The sequence below is a fragment of the Polyergus mexicanus genome, unplaced genomic scaffold (genome assembly GCF_030449975.1).
Source record: "Polyergus mexicanus isolate NDT 795.1 unplaced genomic scaffold, iyPolMexi1.0 SCAF_6, whole genome shotgun sequence".
Classification (NCBI taxonomy): Eukaryota; Metazoa; Arthropoda; class Insecta; order Hymenoptera; family Formicidae; genus Polyergus; species Polyergus mexicanus.
In genome coordinates, this window is record NW_027223326.1 from 10,783,044 (window position 1) to 10,803,578 (window position 20,535).

The 20,535-nt window shown below is 43.8% G+C and overlaps 1 protein-coding gene across 1 annotated transcript; it reads left to right on the top strand.

The window, feature by feature from the left end:
* Nucleotides 1-2,675: 2,675 nt before the first annotated feature.
* Nucleotides 2,676-10,689, top strand: Delta (neurogenic locus protein delta). The gene is made up of 3 exons (XM_070297972.1): nucleotides 2,676-4,115; nucleotides 9,216-9,518; nucleotides 10,615-10,689. The coding sequence occupies exons 1-3, from the start codon at nucleotides 4,056-4,058 to the stop codon at nucleotides 10,687-10,689; spliced, it is 438 nt and encodes a 145-aa protein (XP_070154073.1). The 5' UTR covers nucleotides 2,676-4,055.
* The last annotated feature ends 9,846 nt before the right edge of the window (nucleotides 10,690-20,535 follow it).

Consider the following 20,535-nt stretch of genomic DNA (forward strand, 5'->3'; position numbering starts at 1 on the left):
CCTGCAAAATCCAGAATGAAGGTGAGATAGGGGTGAGCCGGAGAAAGAGAGACGATTCCGCGCGCTCCAACTAACAATGAGGGACATGGATGCGTGGCCGAGACAGGTCCGGGGACCATTGTGTACCCCGGCACAATACCCTGGACCGGAGAGCAGTATGCGCGCCATAATAATCTGTCACCCCGTATAGTACTCCGATGTGTATGCCCCGCATAATACGCGCCGAGAGAGAGAGAGAGAGACAGGCAAAAAGAGTGAGAGAAAGAGAGATTGAGAAAGGGGAGATGAGGGGTTCGGCCGTACCCTATTCGTTAGACTTTTGCGTAGCACGAGCTCTCTGACAAAAGGTGTCAGAAAAATTGCAGGGCAAGTGTACGTGTGTACGTGCCTATAGGTGCTCGTCATATGTAACACGGATTTATATACTTACGTGATAAATATCGTAAAGATTATAAGGGCGTAATGGATTACAATTATATTCTTTTAAATAGATCTGCTGATGTAAGAGTGCATTTTATGCAATCGAGTTTGGAACAGATTTTTAAGGAGAGACTAAAAATATATTTATTTAAAATGATAGACTTTTCGTGCGAATCGATTAATTTTTAAAGATACAATTCGATAACGAGAATGCATTTTTTTATTTAATCTTGTGTCAGAATAGAGTCTGTTATCAAATTTTAATTGTTGAGACTTAGCTGACGAGATGAAAAATGTTGATAAAAATTCGGGTCAGATTCTTTAGACAGGAAAGCTAGCTTTAATCTTCTTTTTTTTTTTTTTAAGACGAACTTTGACGAGTCGGGATACGAAGGAATCGAAGAATGAAAAGGAGGGAAGCGCAGATGACGCGCAATCGCTGCCTCGGCGTGTGCTCGAACGGTATTATACGGTATTAGGAAGGTGAACCCCTGAATTAGGGCAGTTGGCAAATATCCAGATTAGGGGGCTTCCACGCGAATCTCCGTCGCAGCTCGGTTATTTCGTGCGGCACGTACCACAGAGTTATCAAAACTTGCCCGTAAAAAAAAAAGATATATAGCGTGTACCCGATTTCCAATCGCGAGATGGCATCGATTTTACAATCGTTTCAACTCGAGCGAAATTTAATATCAATATATCGTGTCGAATTTTCAAATACTCGTGTACTATTGACAGATGTCATCGATAAATTCGCGTCGAATGTAAATATCGATCAATAATCGCAATCTCACGAGATTAATTAGCTCCGAACAGAAAGTCCCTCGCGTGACTTCTCCACGAACGGCGTTTCATTAACTGATTTATCGAATACGACGATCGTACGGCCACTAGCGGCTGGCAAAATGCCTTTACATGTGCGCGGAATTTCAGGCTGACAAATTAAGTTTAAATATTTCTGTGAAACACATATTACGGCTGGTTGCAGGTGCATCGGAGTAGCAGCTTAGTTACATCGGTAACTCGATTTCTCGGTTCTCTCAAATTATTCTCATCTCGTTGAAATTTCTCAATAATCGCTTATACCTTATTCATTCGATTATTTTTTATTCATCATTTCCGTTTTATATGTCTAAATAATTTGGTATACATAAGCTATTTAAAATACTATCGAAAAAATGTTACGATTGACAATCGCGAGATCCTTTTCCGCTATTTTTTTTTTTTTTTTTTTTCCTCATACATCCATTCATCTGTCAAAACGAATTATTTTGATATCCAAAACAATTTTGCGCGATCGCCCCCTCGGTATCGCGAACAAACGATCCGCCGCAGATCGGTACGTTAGCCATGCGCTACGCCGCTACGCAATACGCACGTACGTCTCTCGTCGCGAGCGTAAGAAACGTAATACGCTTAAAAAGAAGGGCATGACGTCACACGCCACGCGAGGTGGTGGCACACGGCGCGTGCCGTCGGATCCGTAGATGGGGTACGAATTATCGTGACGCTCCCGGCGAAGGGGGGCCGAGAAGGAAGGAAGGGAGGGGGGTTGAAAGGGGGAGAAGAATCATGCGAGCTGTGCGCCACAGTGGACAACGCTCTCGCGCGGGAAGGGAGGTGCAGGCAGGGGGCAGGCGCCCCGAGGTGTCCGCGTCGTCCGCGAGCGTGCGAGCAGGCAGGCAAGAAGTCCGCACGAGTGGCTAGGGTGTCGTACGCAGGGACTACGCACGCGGTGGTGGAGGTGGGCGCGTGCAGCCGGCCTGCAGCTGCCTCTTGGCGGCAACCCCCCCCCTTTCCTTCCCCGTCCCTCTCTCCTGCCGCGCGCTCCCTCCCGCCAGTACGTACGATCCCCGCGCGTCCCTCAGGCCCACGCGTCGCGCAACCGGCGCAGCCGCCATCCACCACCACCCCTCTGATTCGGTCGGGCGCAACCCCTCTTCCGTCAGCTCCGGGCCGGCGACGGGGGAGCCGGCGGGACCACAATTATAAGTAGGGGTGCTCCCGGCCTCGCTACCTCCAGTCGAGGGTTGCACTTTGTGACGGGTACGCGCGCGCGCGAACACTCGTCGCTCAACCCCGCACGCATACACGCACAAGAGACGCGGAGTAGGGAATAGTAGCAGTATCCGCCGCTGACAGCGAGAGAGATAATTTTGCGAATGTGAGAGAAGAACGGAGCTCTCTCTCGCATATATATATATATACATATATATATATATATATAGACAGTTGATTTCCGCAAGAGAGCGAAGGGGACCGGGGTTCGCCATCTGTCGTTGGTATCCGCGCCGATAGAGAGTGTCTCGGCGATAATCGGTAGTTGAGGCGGGTGCCGCGGTATGGCGCTAGTGCGACCGATTTAGTGGCGTGTGGATAGACCGGTGATCCTGAGAGGAGAATAATAATCAAGAGGAGGGATACGTGCGATATTTCCCGTCAACGCGGAGAAGATAGAAACAATTGTGAAAAGAGGCGCGAAGGATAGGAGAACGAGAGGACGATACCACTGCGCTTCCTGCGGCCAAGTAACGCGCTCTCTTTTAAAGTTTCGCGCTACGTCGCCGATTCATCGAAGAGCACAGACGCGCCTCGTCGACGCGACGATCAGTACTAGTTCGGTCGCGAAGCCGGTGACTTTGGTCGCGGTAACCTCCGCGCGGACGCTCCCCTCGCGTCCCAATCCACCCCTGTCGAGCCCGTTCATCCCCTTCCTCGGCGGAGAGGGGATCGCGCGAGACGGGCGCATTGACTCTCGTTCATCCTCGAGACTTCGTCACGCGATCCGTGTGCGGACATCCTTGGCTCCACCTCCACCGCTACATCCTCCCCCCCTCCTTCTCACCATCGGTTCCCTTCCACCACGACGTTGCCCTTCTCCGAACACGGCGCTCCGATCGCCGAGGGAGTATTCCTCGCGGCGCGACCACGGCCGATTCAGTGTGTGACTCGTCGTTGTTGCGCCGATTGACAAGGACGAGAGCGTAGCGTAGTTTCCGGCGTCCGTTTTGTTCGCTTGGCATCTTCACCCTCTTTTTTTGTTTTTTTTTTTTTTTTAATTTTGAGAAGTATGACCGTGACGGGTACTCGTCGCGTTCGTGACTCGTAAGGAAAAAAAAGGGAGAAGAGGAATCTCACGACGTTCACATCGGTGGAACAAAAGAGAGAGAGAGAGAGAAAGAAAGAAAGAGAGATAGTCGGAGAGAGAAAGAAAAAATCCTTCGCGAATACTTTATACCATCTATGTACGGCGGAGTCTGTCGTCGTCCCACGGATATACTGGAATAAAGTGTGTCAACGGCAAAGTGTGTAAAAAAAAAAAAAGAAGAAGAAGAAAAAAGTGAGATATCGCGTATAGTAATAAAATAATAGCGACGCGCGCGCGAGTGCAAAGTGGTGAGACCGAGGTTTGCTTCCGCCGCGAGATATATACACAACTTGGTTCGCGACGACGGCTTCCCGCGTACAGGGAAGCGGCGATCGTCGAGAGTACCGGGCGCGATACCGGCTATGCAGCAGCGGTTCGTCGACGCCGCGGCGAGCAGGTAACGCCGACGACGACGACGACGACGACGACGAGCGACTGCTGTCGCTCAGAACCGCGTAAAACACCGTGGGATAAGCGACGCGTCAACATGTGGACCACGATGCTCGTGTGGACGGCCGCTGTCGTTCTCTTGCCGACGCCCCGAGCGGTAAGTCACGGCTCTCCTCAAAGTATATGTATATCTCTTTCTTTTCTTTCTGATACTTATCGTCGTCTCTCTCTCTCTCTCTCTCTCTCTCTCTCTCTCTCTCTCTCTCTCTCTCTAACTCTAATAGAAACGAGGAATTTGATCCGTAAACATTAACCGATATCGTAGCCCGGAAGCTGCGATATTTTCCCGATTTTTTCTCGGAGATTACGCTCGAAAGTTTTAATATCGATCAGATGCTGAGAGTATAAAAAGACGAGACGACCGTATGATTTCTGATTCACGAAAATGACACGAGCACACGCGTGTTGTCGAAATATTATACAATAGTATTGTACATACGAATGAAGAGCACATCTTGTAAATCGTGCGTAGTACTCGCCGCGTGTTGTCATCGTAATTATTAGCGCGAGAGGTTTGTCAACTTGTGCCGGCGCTCGCGACCTTGGGCATCGCGATTCGATGAATGAATCTGGCTCGATAATGTTGGATACTCGGAATAAACGTCCATATCTATGATATGTATCGGCCGTATTTAACTCTTATATATAGATCACCATTGTTGTACGTGAGAAAAGACAAGGAAGGCGCCGCAGATGCGAAAGATTAGAATAGCATCGACGTAATCGACTCGCTATTTTATGACTGTATTATCCATAATATATTCGAGAAACTCGGGTCTATTCTCGTTAAAGCAGCCAAGCGCGTTTTACGTTTGCCAGTATGCGATTAATAAAGTAACCGCCCTCACAACTAGTATTCTCGCATCCTGCGATCAATCTTCTCATTCTTCGATATTTAATCTTGTACGTATAAGTCGAAATTTTGTTTTTATTTTCAACTTTAATTTTCTCGTATATAAATTATTTCGATAGGAATTTAGGAATTGAGAGGAATTTTTCTTAAATAGACAGCAATAAACGAACAATTTTCCATTAATGTTAGAAACTTGAAAGAAGAGTTTTTCCACAAAACTATATTGATTAAGTATATTTCAAAGAAATATGATCTGATCGCTTAAGGTGTGAAAGATGATAATAGTTGTGAAATGGTGAAAATTCAGATGGAAAGTGTGGGAGAAAAATTTCGACGCGGATATATATATATATATTATTCCATCGGTTTCTTCGATAATGACGTTTGTTAACGGTGAATGACAGCTTATCCTGGTTATTACACGGCGATGCGAAGAATGTATTCTGCTAGATTCTAAACACTAATCCGACGACAGATGAATCAGTCATTCAAGAATCTCGAGAATTATTTTTCATCCTCTGGTGGCTGTTATTTTCGTAAAAATGAAATCGTTTCGAATTTTGATCCGCGTCCGACAGTCCTGATATCGAGTTTGTGTGTGTGTTTTTTTTTTCCTCTCTCTCTCTCTCTCGCAATTTAAGTTTCTCGAAACCACGTTTCTTATAAAAGCTACCGAATGCGACGAGAGGAGGTGGTGCATTTTTCGCGTATTATACGGCCCGTTTCTTCTCTCTCGGTTTCCTCTCCGCACGGATTCCGAATTCTTCCTGGGAGAGATGTCTCCTCGGATCCTCTCTTGCTCCTCCCCTCGCACGTTCCTCCTCTTTCTCTCTGTCTGCTGATCCTTCTCGTGTTCGTCGTGCACGATTCTGCCTTATCTCTCAGCGATGCTGAGATCGCTATTCGCCAAAAGTCACGTAAAAGTCACTTTGTTTCTAGAATTTTCCCTAAATTTAATTTAACGAATTTAATTAATATTAAAATAATATGTACGCCTTTTAATATATCAACGATATCGGCACAATTTATTATTTCTTAATTATATTTTATTCCGCATTTTTCATACGGTTTAATTAATTTTATTTAGTCTTTCATGTTGTTTTCTGTCAAGATATTATTGTCTCTTCGGAAGATCCGTGTTCCTCTCCGAAGGCACATAAAATTCTCTCCTCTCTTATCCGTCCAGAGCAGTAAGACCGTCCCTAACGACAGATTCGGTGGCGCACGCAACTCTAAATCTGGAGATGCACTCTTTTAGAAGTGTCTAACCCCGCTTTTCTATCTCTTCTCTCTCTCTCTCTCTCTCTCTCTCTCTCTCTCTCTCTGTCTTTTCTCTCTCCCCCGATGGTGCTTCTATAGCGATGGTTTCAAACCGCATTAGGCTCTCCATCTTTGGCGATTATTCTCGATATTATTCTCGATTCTTCGTCGCAGGATTTAGCAGCATCTCGGTTAACAGTCGGCAACATCCTTTGTGACGCCGATAGGTGTACCAATAGGTCGGTTGTAGTCAAAATCGGAGGCGAGACGCCTTTTTCAAAGGCGTCTGAAGGGTGAGCCGGGCGGCGAAAGTGCGTTTTGTGTGTGACGAAACGCACCGTTCCGTCTCGGTGTTGCCGCCGCGTGGTGTGTGTTGTATCCATAAATATGCGTGGCGGCCATTCTCGGTTCCCAGAATAACCTTCCAGCGCGCCAAAAATGAGACTCCTCATCGTGAGAGAGCAGCAGCGGACGAGGTGCGTGCGTCGGTGCGTGTGTGTCGTACGCAACAACTCTCCGTCGTGCGCTCGTTTAATCGTTTACTTTCGCGAGATGCGGACTAACGGGACGGGGAATTCGTCGCGATACCAACTGCATCGACTGTAAATCCCGCAATGTAACGCTAGACATAGTGATTGAGAGACCCGGTTTTTTTTTTTTTTTTTTTTTTTTTTTTTTTTTTTTTTTTTTTTAATCGCGACAGATATTCGTGTCGTTTAAATAAATAAAAGCCAGACAACTGCATTAGAGTTAAATAGAAATATATAATATATCGTAAATATAACGAAAAATAATATGCGCGATTACTCGATGAAAATAGAATAAATGACCCATTATTATTCAGTCTTTTGTTTTAAAAATAGCCGATTGCCGCGAGTCGAATCGAATTGTTCCGCGATGCAGGTTTTATTCGTAAACGAACGTTGGTATTTATATCGGGCAAGGTCGCGTAGAGTATTTTATTTTTCAAATTTACAACGTGTTCTCGACATGAAAACTCGGCACATTTTTTATGACTACGATCAAGTATATATAAAATTCGACGTAAAGGAATTTTTTTTTTTTTTTTTTTAAACTTTTGATAACACAAAAAGTTTGTGCACTGTCTATATAATAATGTCAGCTGATTCAAATATGTGGCTCCACATATACACGAAAATATTCTGGATAGCAGATGCGAATTTATCAATGGCAATTGATGCGCGAGATACATGATCGCGAGACGAGAAGTTCGATAAGAGGAAAACCAATGCCGAGCTCGTCGTTGGAATATCGCTTAAAGAACCTCGCGCGTTCGCTCTCGGCTATACAATATCTCGTGGGAAGCTCCGTTTTAGAAACGTATTCGTGCGCTTGTCCCCTTGACGTACACATAGGGATGATCATGTTCATGGTGATCGAGCACTCTCGGCGTCGCGACGACGACGACGATGACAGAAAATGGGAGAGACACATTGGATGTCGGCATTATGTGTTTACACAATATAAAAATGATGTCTGGGGGCAAATGTATCGACAGCTCGAAGAAATCGTTGAACCTCGACTAACTCGTGTGCTTTTTCCCCTTCTTTTGCCAGATAAGAAAATCGCCTCTTTATTTTATATTTTGTTTAGCAAGCTTATATGTTTAATCGAATAATATCGACGTTGTAAAAACGGAGAGTAGTATATTTTGTTAGTCAGCTTTCGATAGAAAGTCACGATAATTGCGCTGGTTAATTGCCGACCACGACTTTATACCATCGAAAAATGTGTCGATTGATACACCCTTTTTCACTTTGCATTTTACCAGCTGGTTCTTTACTCGGTAATTTCGTTAAGCGCTTTCGCGAACCAACTAGACCGTTGATGCATTTACGAGCTTGGTCGGTCTCTTTTTGCAGGCGTTTTACATCTACATGGATTTCGAAAAGGAATATCCCTGTCGTTTTTAATAATAGCATTTTGGCAGTTGATCAAATGTGGTTAGAAGAAAAAAGTATCAATACGCGTTTCTTCCCTTACCGAGATATATAAGGGATATTATTTGAATTAACACATAAAGCTTTTAAAATATTTAAAAGTCCCATTTCTGGGAGACATTTCTTACTATCAGTGTTTATTCACTCTATAATCTATAACATAATTTCCTTTATATTTAAATATATTGTATAAAGGCATTAAAGAAAAATTATTCTGCAATTTGTTATTTTGAACGTTTGCTAAGCCGCTGACCACCATTTCCGCTTTTAAACAGATAGAGAAATGGTCAACTAAACTGAGCGTAACATCAATCGACGCGGACAAAAAGCTAAATCGTCGAATCTGCGGTAAATCGTGACGTATTTTCGTAATTCGATTATAATGGCGAAGCGCGAGCGGTAACGTCTCGGGATGCTGTATGTTCTTGCGTAAAGAGAGAAGGGACGCGCGTGAGCTTTTTGTCGGATCGACTCGCTTCTCTCCTCCTGGGAGACGTGCGTGACATGTCCGCAAAAACGCGCGCGCACACGTGCTCCTGCGGCGTTTCACGTCGTGGGGCACGAGACGACGATGACCCCCCTGTCTCACGAACGAAGAAAAAAGAGAGAGAGAGGCGTTTGATAGCGAGTCTTGTTCATGTGTCTCATGATGATTCGCCGCCAACTGTCGACCAGACCGACATTATTAAGATCGCATTACGATCCCACGCGAAGCTATTAAAGATACTCTCGCGATGCCCTGCAATATTTGACGCCCCTCGAAAAGGACTTTTTACAATTTTCAATGTTCATGATTAAAAATTAATCAAGTTTCTAATGAAAACTATGTAATGCACGATTTTTAACATTTTTATATCTAATGTTTTTTTTTTTTTTTTTTTTTCCAAGGACGAGAGAGAGAAAATTTCTATTGTTTTAATAATGCACAATTATTACAGTTTTTATTAAGCGGATGAATTGGCACGTTGCTCGAAATTTGATGATTTCTTTTAGTTTCAAGTGCCTTGAGTTTTTAATTTTTCGCATTTTAATATTAATATCTCTTAATATTTTTTAATTCGTGCCAATTCTCGGAAAACGATGCGTGAGCTCGCTCGAATTAAAATGCGTATGTGTTTCACAGGTGAGCGCCTCGGGGATGTTCGAGCTGAGGCTAAAGTCCTTTGTGAACGAGTACGGCAAGGACAGCCTGGGCAAGTGCTGTTCCGGCAGCACGTCCAGGACGGGCGAATGCTCGGGTGTATGCAAGACGAGGTTCCGGGTCTGCCTGAAGCAGTACCAGGTGAAGATCGACACGACGTCACCGTGCACGTACGGCGACGTCGTGACGCCCGTTCTCGGCGAGAACGTGGTTAACCTCAGTACGAACGCCGCCCTGCCGAGCTTCACCAACCCCATCAGGTTCCCGTTCGAGTTCACGTGGCCGGTAAGTCATCTCTCCGATATTTTACGTATCATTTAATCCAGCCGAGAATTTCATCGTGGTGTCTTTTCGAAATTAATCTCGTCGAAAGATGAATGACACATATTTATCATCGTTGATTTAATTGAAATATTACGAACGAGGCATTAATTTGATGATATCACAATTTTCGATAAAATGATATATATCGATAAAAGTTTAAAAATCAAATATTTTTTAAGGTATTTTTAATACTGGAACACACTAACGGGGGGTGAGAAAAAAATTCGAAACAGTTTGAAACTGTCGTCATTCTTCGTATTTCGCAATCTTGATGTAACAAAAATTAATTGTGCATAAATATTTTAAAAATATCTCTTTAAAAATGGAGCGATGAACTAATCTATGTGTAATGATTCTCGAAAGCACAGTAAGTGTTCCAGAATGAAAATTTTGAAAGATTATTTTAATTTCTCAACTTTTTATCAAGAGAAAGTTAATCAAACTTTCTATAGTTGATTTGTAATACTGGCAAGACATCTCTTGAAATAATAACATGATACATTGTAAACTCTCCTGTACACCGTAGGATAGACCCGAGACAACCTAAGGGATATATCATTGTCGAATTATACATGATGATTTATAAACTTTCACAAAACGTTCGGGAACAATCTCTTGCGATATGTTTACGAGAGGCGTGCGCGCGTTGGAGATTTTTTGCCGGAGCCTCAGATTAGCATAAACGTTTTCAATGTGGGAAGTATGAAATGTCGACGACCGTGTGGTAATAGATAACACACCATGTTCCACATAAATTTGCGTGATTACAAGAAGCGAAGGAAAACTCAATCTTTAATATTTTTCCCCGTAAAGATTCGCGATATAATGAAAGAACGGACGATAAGGATTGAGGATTTCCCCGAGTCTTGCCGATGAAGCGATTTTTCATTTAAAAATAAATAAGTTTCGTAATGATCCATTATGTAAAACGCGCTCGTTTCTGATCACAATTAACGGCAAAAATAAGACGACGATGTTACAAGAAAAGAGAAGAAAAAAACAACGACAGCGATGCGGACTCGGAAAAGAACAATGCTTTCCGTTCGTTTGACCGCAGCTGGTCACGGATGCTAATCGGGAGAGCGTATTACCTGACTCGGTCTCGTTTCAGCAAACACCGGAACGGAGATAAGGGACACGCGCGGAGAAATTACGTGCGCGAGAACGAAGTCGCACGGATCCTTTATATTATATATATATGTATATATATATATATATATATAAGATTTTTTATTTTTTTCAATTATATATAATATATATAGTATATAATAAATATGTGTATATATATATATATATATATATATATATATATATATATATACATGGCGATCTTATCTCACGCGAAAAATAGTCTCGCTCTCGGTTCCGCGGCACATAACTAGCCGACTAATTAGCACGGAAGTGGCTGGCAGGTCTCTCGCGTGCGAGAAGATCGAGCGAGAGGATCCGTTCGTTTCGTATAGCTCCTGAAGATCGCGTTTCGCGGCAGATCGAGATGACCGGCCGTTTGCCCGATTAATCACCCTATATATGCACGTACCGTATGGGTAGGTATAGGTGGATATCGTAAAAAAACGATAGAAATTTTTATCGCCATCGGACAGCGAATGACGAAGTATATCGGCGGGTTCAAAATACATTGGCATCACCCTAGTTTTCGATGCACTTGCGATGCGTGCCGAGGAAGACGTTGCACGCGTCGCCGGTCGCATTTGCAACAGGTCGGCGATGGCGAAACGCACGCTCGCACGACTTTGATTTCCCGTCTCGCTCGACGCGTGCGAGTAACGAAAAGGGCGGGCGTTAGTTACTTTCTATCGTCTCTGCCCCGTGCTCCTTTCTTCTTCTTTTTTTTTCTTTTTCTTCTTCTCGCGTGCGCGCAACGTGCGCAGGATCGACGCACTCTTCTCGCATCTGCTTTTTCCCCTTTCTACTTTGGCGCGCTGCCGGCTGCCAACACGTACAGACAGATTGATTGTGTTAGAGGAACGAGAAAGAGAGAGAAAGAATATATAAGGGTTGCGTTCGGCATAGCTTGCACGCGCGTGCGCGCGCACGCAGCCGTCGGTGCAATGATGAAAGAGAGGGCTAGAAAAAAAAAAGAACTAGAAGAAAGAGTAACACTTGTCTCGTCCTCGTGTTGTTGCTGATGCTGCTTGCTGTTTCTTGGCGATGCTTTGCCTCGCATAGGCGCCGAAATTCATGACTCGCCTTAAATGCGACGATCGATAGAAGCTGGATCGAATGATGAAGAAATTATCCACTTTTCGATACATAGCAGATACATATTTATAATTTATTTAAACTGCATAAATAATGTGACATTTTTCTAGATAAAATCTTTTCAATATTATTCATTATTCCATTTTATGCATTAAAGTTTCTGGCCATGATCGAGAGTCGATGTTATATATGCAGCCATTGATAAGGCACGACAATCATAGGGAACTTGAGACCGTAACATATAAACATTTTCAAGGCTACGATAAAAACACGCTTTACTCTATTCATGAAACACGCATCGAATCGAACGGATTGTTTGTCAGTGAGATTTATACATACACATTCTTCAGAAATTAATTAAACAGACATGCACAAAGAGAAGAAAGTATATAGATCGAATAATACGTGGAAAAACCGTGAGGTCAGACGGACGGAAAAAAGATCCTTTTTTTTTTTATGAATGACTCAATGAGATCGGGCCATTGTGCTAAAACTAACAAGCGACGCGCCAACGTGCAGCATCCTTGGGCGCACGTCAATCCTCTCGTGTCGGTGCTCGCGCGTTTTCTGACTATGAGACCGCCGCTCTTGCAGAGCCGCCGCCGCCGGGAGCAGATGGCCTCTTTTGCGTCTCTACACACTTCCCACGTACTCTCCTTCTGCCCTGTACTCTCTCTTTCTCGTTCGTTCTCCTTGAGGGCTCTCTCTCTCTCTCTCTCTCTCTCGCTTGCAAAGTTAAATTTACTAACCCATATGGCGCCCCTCGCGCCTCTAACGAGCGCTCGTCTCTCTATCTTTTTCCCTCTCTTTCTATTTATTCTTTATATATATTCTTTTCTGCATCTGCGCGCTTTATTTTCTTGTTTTTTATTCAAATTTGTTTTTCAGCATCAACTTTTTTTCCCCTATATATATATATATATATATATATATATATATATTTGATATTGATGCATTTTTTACGTTCACATTTCTTCGTGCACTTGATATCGCAAAGTGTATTGAACAGACGAGACTTTCGACCTGTGCGAAGGCAAAATAAGTCGGCTCTCTCTCTCTCTCTCTCTCTCTCTTTCTCGCCTACGCCCGGATGATATACGGGCACGTGCGTTCTTCGACATTTACCGCTGGTGGTTTGTAAACCCGCAGCACCGCGGCTCTGATAGGATTATCGCGCACCGATATCGAAATTATCCCCGAGAGCGGTTGTCGATGGCGCCGGCGGCTTTTGATGTGTGACGGCGTGAAACTGAAGTCGGTAGCCGACGACTGGCGGCTCCTCTCGGATTCTCGGAAGACGATCCGACACGCGGTCGTAGTTTTCGCGGGGAGAGCTCTTTGGACGTTTCCTGACCGATTTCTGGCCGGCGGACGGGCTCGTTTCGGATATCGTCGGCGCGAAATAGTTGGAAACCGACGTAAGCCCCGCAATCGCTATTTAGAGTACTAGATTTATTTTCGTAGCTTGAGAGAAAAGCGCGCGAGAACGGCTTCGTCGACTACGTTCTAAGTCTCGTACAATCGGTTTCGCATCGAGAGGAATGCGTGCGCGTGGGGTGATATAAAATTTCATTCCGATAGCTATTATCGAGTACGATTTAATTACGGCAAACACATTAACATACACATACAGGCAAATAGATATATATATTTTTTTTTTATTATTAATTAACCTGTTTCTTTATTTTTTTTATCGAAGCATATCGCGATAAATATCGTTGCAAAAATGGCTCGTTACATATAACGCTCGTTTCTGCGCGATTATACGACGCGATGTTTAACGAGCGACGGCAAAAAAGTGAATTAGCTCGTTGTTACCGCGGCTGATCACAGCCGAGTTCGCAATTAGTAAAATGACTCGCTCGCTCGGATCATGTGTATACGCGTGAACATTAGACGAGTGAGAACCGATAAAATACAATATAAATAACAAGTAGTAAATCACTTCCTTGCCGCGACCGAGACGCGCGAATGAACGGCCTTCTTCGTTCGCTATACCCCCGGACAGGTTCATTAAATGCCTTTACCTAATTAACGGCTCGACTCAACGAAATCCAATAATGTATGATCGAATCGACATTTTGTATCATCATCTTGACGATGCGTAAAACGCTTGAAGCGAGATTAGAAATTTCCCATCGATCGCACACACCTTGTAGATTTTAGAAAATTGCATTATGTAGATTTTAGAAAAATTGCATGCAATTGATTGATTGTTTTTTTTTGTTTTTTTTTTTTTTTTTTTTTTTTTGGAAGCTCACAAAATTCTCCGGAATCTTTTCACGATAAATTATATCAGATTTTTAAATCTGAATTAATATATATTTTTTGAAAAAAATTTTTACACCGTAATATCTTTAAGATCTTTGATACATCTAAAATCTAAAGTGAAATTCGATATATATGCTCTGTATAAATATATACATGCGGCTGATCTGTCGATACGTAATCGTAATCTCTGCGGACGCAGCATTTTCTTATGCGTGCGTGCGTGCGTGCGTGCGTGCCGGTCGGCAACAGTCTCTTATGCGCGCGCCTTAATTGGCTTTACGTTCGTGTACACGAGCCGCCTTATTAAAACAGCACGAGGCGCGACCCGCGACAGTGCCGGCCACTGTGCTCGCGAGTTGCGAGGCGCGCGCTCTCCTCTCCCGAGTTGCGCGATTTTCCGCGCGCTACTCGCGCACACGAGCGCGCGCGAGCGTATTTCCATTCTTTCTCATCTCTTTTGTAACATTGCCTGGGAGAATTCGCCGTTCTATTTTTAGTCGATCATCGTAACTTCCTTCCGCGATAATCTCACGCGTTATGTATATACAGGAGACGTCGGTCTTCGGAACGATACTATGAACCAGGTGATCGCGTTAATCGAAAACGAAGAGAATCGGAGAATACCGTGATCGTTCAAATTAATGGAGATAATGCGAATAATCGAACTATCGAATAATTTCAAGCGTCGATTTTTAGGAAGGACATCGTGATGTATTTATGGAGAATACGTTAAAGATTAACGCACGTGTGTCGTATAAACATACATGAATCATCTTTGCATCTCTTCCTTCCCCCTCTCCTCTCGTAAATAACATATGATACTATCGAATTGTGGAGATAAAAGCAACGTCGCAAGCATTCTTAAACGCGTTTTCGCGGAACGCGATTGCGAGGTCGGGACTCGAGGAAGAAAGAGAGAGAGAGAGGGGGGGAGGGAGGGGAACGAGGGGACCGCGAAAGTAATGAGAATCATGAAGCAGCAAGGGGGAGGAAAGGTGGGGCCCCGAGCCGTGGGTCCCACGGCCGAAAAGGCTGCGTGATTCGCGTCCCAGACGAGAAGCCCGCACGAGCGCCTTCGAAAGGTCGAACGAACGAACGAACTTTGGGCGCATCGCGACGCGACGCGACGCGGCTTCCCGATGTTTAACATAAATTACATACGATAGAGGAAAACGGACGGCGACGGCGACGTTCCCGAAACTAAACCGGCGTGTATTTTTAGTCTCGCGTTGCGAGAAGAGAATCTCGCACGCGATCGACCTCTTTTCCCCTACCGGCCAATTCTTGCGCACGCGGTATCTCTTCCTCTCTCCTTTCTTTTCTTCCCTTCTTTATTATCTCTCTCTCTCTCTCTCTCTCTCTCTCTCTCTCTCTCTCTCTCTCTCTCTCTCTCTCTTTCTTTCTATTTTGTATATCGCAATATAATACGAACTTGAGATCTGTCAACAAATTTTTGTGTTTGGATTTAAAGCCGCTGTCAGTATCGTGCGAAACAGTTTGATCTTCTTTTTGACAGGCTGATTTATTATTCATGAAATTAATAAATATATATTTCATATTTTTCACATGGTTAAACTGAATTATGATATATTTCAAATTTGATTTTTTAATGATCTTATACTTTCGAATGACAGAGTATCGATTTGCGTGAGGTAAACAATCATAATAATATTTAAAAAATGAAAAGGTTCTTAATATCATCTTCGCCTATTAGATGTTTTCATCTAAACAAGAATTACTTTCATCACATCATATTCATCAATATCCTTTCAAGATTTAAATGGCACGAAAGGAAAAATCGAATTTAATTTCCAAGATATTTTAATTACGCAATTGGACATTATGTACAATAATGAGAGGATATTACGAATCGTATTTTCTGTAGAAGAACAAATTCCTCACGTCCCTTTGCGATCTCGACACGCAAACGTAACGGTAAAATACGGCAAGTGCCCTTTTGCCACAGACCAATCGAGTTCAGGCTCGAATTTATTCCCTTGAGAGGAGAGAGAGAGAGAGCGATGAGTGCGGGTAACGGCGATGCGTCGTTTCCCCGATACGCTTCCGGTCTCTCCTTCTTTCTTCCTCTCTCTTTCTCGCAGATCGTTATTACGACGTCGCTCGAGGGTGCCGTTTAACGCGGAAGAAGCGCGTTTCTCAACCCATTTCCTCTCCCATGCCCGGGCCGATGTTGTTTCCTGCCGCTTTTTGTCACGCGCCTCTTCTCGGCTGTAAAGAAAGAAAGGAAAGAAAAAAAAACCAGAAAATAAGGAAGCCTTAAGTAGGGTGGGGTCCCGCGCGATAATGGCGAAAATAGGTTTTTATCCCAAGACTACTTGTCTTGTCTGCCGCCCTGCGTGTGTGAAATATGACACGCAGCATCATCTTCGTGGCAACCTGCGATTCTGTGTCGAAAATATAAAGTTCAAACGTAGTAAAGAGATGTGCAGAAATATAAAACAATATTTTTACGCAAGAGAAATGACGGTTAATCGTTAAGGAATTTGATAATTTCAGACTAATTAATTTTCACGCGTGATAAAAATCGCGGCGCCGAAATCTTCGCATCTCGTTGACGCGGGTAGATCCTTAGAATTTAATCATCGGGGATCTATATTATAGGACGTCACTGCGCCGGCTGTTGCCCCAACCCTTCCCTTTTCCGCTAACGCAGGCAAAATTGTAACATATGCGAGATCTGCCCCACCCCTCTCGTTCGTTCTCTCTTTCTCCGGGTCCCCGTATCACGTGGTCATCGGGCAGGTATACGCATCAGCTGATGCACGCGCGCGCGGGTGAACCTTATTGACTGACTGACTGACTGACTGCTCGACTGCTCGTCTCCCTTGGGCGATATACTGTCCCTCGACATGAACGATAGAGTAACCATTATTCATCACTTCTTTCATCGCCCATTGCAAGCCTCGTTTCTTCCCGATTATTCCTTAAATTAAATGCATTTTTTTTTTTTTTTTTTTTTTTTTCGAAATAAGATTGCGTAATGTTTTTGTCTTTAATAAAAGCAGAATTTTCTTTTTACATTTATAACATAATTACAATGAGAGTCGAAAGTTGAAAATGATAATTGGTCGGCCCGATCGAGGCGCGCATTAATAAAACAGGAGGCCGCATCGTTTCGCATTAAGAATGATCCGTGAAAGCGTGACTTTTGTTCGCATTACGACGAATCAGGAAGGAATGGAGCGGCAGCCATTCACAAAGGCTTCGGTTCCACTTTCGAGTGATAATATTATTTTTCATACGTGTTTCCCTCATTTCCGAGAATTTCGACACAACTTGTGAATAATACCATTGTACCTCGAACAGAGCTCTCTCTCTCTCTCTCTCTCTCTCTCTCTCTCTCTCGCTTCGAGATAATACTCTGTGTACTCGGATTTCGGGTCCATCCGCCGATATATTCTTCATCCTCTCATTCGATCTTCGGATCGTTTTACAAATCAGCTGCATTGCGACTATCGCAATCACAATGGTGCGTGTTCACCCGTGACTCATCTATTTTTACGCGTCCTCTCATGAAGGTGTCAACATCCCGAACCATATCCAAATTCTTGCGATCCTTTCAGAAAGAGAGAGAAGGATAAAACTACGGATAACGAGCGACGACACTCGACCCCGCGACGTCTTTACATGCTGCTACCCGCTTCCACCGCGCGATCGTTTTCCATAATGATTAATACGCGCGTGTATATACACGCGCGCCGAGATTGAAGCTATACGTCCTGTTGATACGTGAAGAAACGCGAGTCGACGGAGAAAGAGAGAGAGAGAGAGAGAGAGAGAGGAAGTGAATGAGAGAGAAGAGAAGCGAGACAACGATAGTAAATACATATTTGTGTGCGTCGCGCGTATATGTGCGGGTAAGAGAGAAAGAGATAGAAGGAGGAGAAGTTGAAAGAGGAGAACACGCGGACCCGAGAAGAGAGGAACGGGCCAGCCAGAGGAGAAGAAGGGAAAAGAGAGGCGAGAGAAGGTGGAGGTATGCTGCGCAGCCGTGGGAACCGACTGCCGCGCGAACGAGTCTCGCTCCTCTCTCCTCTCTCCTCTCCTCATCATCTCGTTGTATCGCGCCGGCCGCGCCTGCCACCTCTCGTTCTATCGCATCGGCGGCCGTGCAACTTCTTTCTCCTCCCGTCGCCGTCGTCGAGGATCTCTCGTCCGCGATTCTTCTCCTCCGCGTGTCTGCCGCGCGAGGATGAGGCTCGCCAGAACAAGAGCGGTTTCCCTCCTTCATCTCCTTCGTCCTGATCGTCTTTATCGTCCTGTGGATTTCTACCCCTCCTTCCAACATCGTACGCTGCTCGTCGGTAATCGCCGCTACCGGTGCACGAGCACACAAACGCGCGCATACACGAGCCAAGGCGCATTGTTCCCGCGGAGAACCGCCCCTTTTTTTCGACCGCGATTCCTCGCCGATTTCATTCCGATCCCCCATAATAAATTAGCGGACGATCACGGTGGCATTTGTCTTGCCGACGATTTATTCCCTCCCTCTTTTTCTCCCTTTTATTCCTGATTTGTTGCTCCGCAAAAGAAAGAGATCGTCTTTTTCTCTCCTTTTCGGAAGGTACGGAAGGCATCTCGCGTGCCTCCGGAGAGAACGCGTCCTTGCCGCGAGAGAAAAAGGCGGTATATAACTCGTCTCGCTTCCGTCTACGCCTACTACGATACGTTCTACCCCTTTTGTTCGCCCTTCTCGCCCTGCACGACGAGGCCCCTCGGAACGGTCTCGGGCGCATCTCGCACACGATTCGCTATCTCGCGTCGCAAAAGGTCCATCGCAACCTGCGCCAGCGCCTCTCTCCTTTCTCCGTTCGCGCTTCTTTTAACAGAGACAAATTGCTCGCGCGTCCTTCAACCCTTTCGCCGCGAAGGGCATCTGCCTCATCTGTACTTATACGTTCGCATATACCGTTGAGCTAATTTTAGATATAAATACGCGTGTTATACAGGGTGTTCTATAGTGTAGACGCATTACGCCTATTCTTGCACAAATTAATCGACCGAGTAAATTCAATCAGGATATTTACCCCTTGAAAAAAATTTGGAAAACTTGGAATTATCAGAGATTTCTTTTTTACTTTGAAAAATCAGAGAGTTTTATTAGAGATTTTTTGAAAATTGTTTAATAATTTTTTTGTATTTATATTATAAGTAATTAACCGAGTTGCGATAATCAGTATAGCGATTATCGTATATACGTTTGTACGGCGACGTACATACATTCACGAGTGATTGTTATATTCTTTTGTTCTCTTTTAAATGCGATATTACTACTCTTATCGTATATTATTCAAATTGACTTTATCATCAGTAATTCAAGATACAATAAGTCATAAAGGGCTTATACTCTATTTATTTTATTCAATAAATAAATATATTTATTTACATTTATGAAGATTCAAATTATATATATAAGAAACTTATTCTCCAAAAAGTTGCATCCCTAAACATTTTCAATAAAAATACAGGGAATTTTCAGAAAATTTTTTTACAACATTTAAAGACAAAGAAAGAGACATCTCGAAATTCTAATGGATGTTATTTTTCGGTTTCAAACGCGAATATTATATTCAAACTTTAATTGATTTTTTTCGAAACTCGCATAATTATAATTATAAAAATATTATTAAATTTTTTTATCTGTTATGTTTTATTAGTTTATTTGTGCTTTTTTTTTCCTCCTCGATCCTTTATTTCGTACTCGAGAGAGATTGTGTGCATTATACGCGAAATGAAAGCTCAAGGGAGAGAGCGTAATGCGGCGTCTGCATAAATTTCCATGCGCGAAATGGCATTCGTGCGGGATTACCGGAGACTCGTTTACGGGTAAAACACAAATACATATAAACACATAACACAGAGAAATGGCGGGCGGACTCTCGCCCACCGTCGCCGGATATAAACATTTATTATTCTCCGCGCGACAACGACGACTCTAACGAGGTCGCGTTATAATACGCCGTGAGCCGCCCCAGAGTCGCTCTCTTTCCGTGCATGTTCGTTCTGTGACATTAATAATTAAACGACGCATTTTATCACTACTATATATTGATGATGCACGGTTGTAGGACACCACTATTACACAACTGTGCCGCAACAATGGACATGTCGTGGCCCGAAGCCACGATGTGCGGTTTGTCGGCGCGACGGGAGTATCGTTTATCGTTACGGGATTTACGAGCTATCGTTTCGGATGTCTTTACTGGGTAAAACCTTCGGCTTGCAGATTACGGTCTCGCGGAAGAGCCATGTGCGTACACTACGGGGATCCGGCATTTTCTTTCTCGTTTAAGAATTCTCTGCTCGACAGCTTTGGAGGAGATTTTTTTTCTCGAGGATATTATTTTGTCAATTAGAAAAACGGACGATGTGCGAGATTGAAAGAAGATTTAAAATCACGATACGATGATATCGAAAATCACTTAAGTACGTAATGGAGTACTCTGCGTTGATACCACTGCTT

Coding starts and splice junctions, on each gene's coding strand:
- Delta (XM_070297972.1), top strand. CDS start 4,056: ATGTGGACCACGATGCTCGTGTGGACGGCCGCTGTCGTTCTCTTGCCG. Junction 4,116..9,215: donor TCTTGCCGACGCCCCGAGCG/GTAAGTCACGGC, acceptor TGTGTTTCACAG/GTGAGCGCCTCGGGGATGTT. Junction 9,519..10,614: donor CGTTCGAGTTCACGTGGCCG/GTAAGTCATCTC, acceptor GTTTGACCGCAG/CTGGTCACGGATGCTAATCG.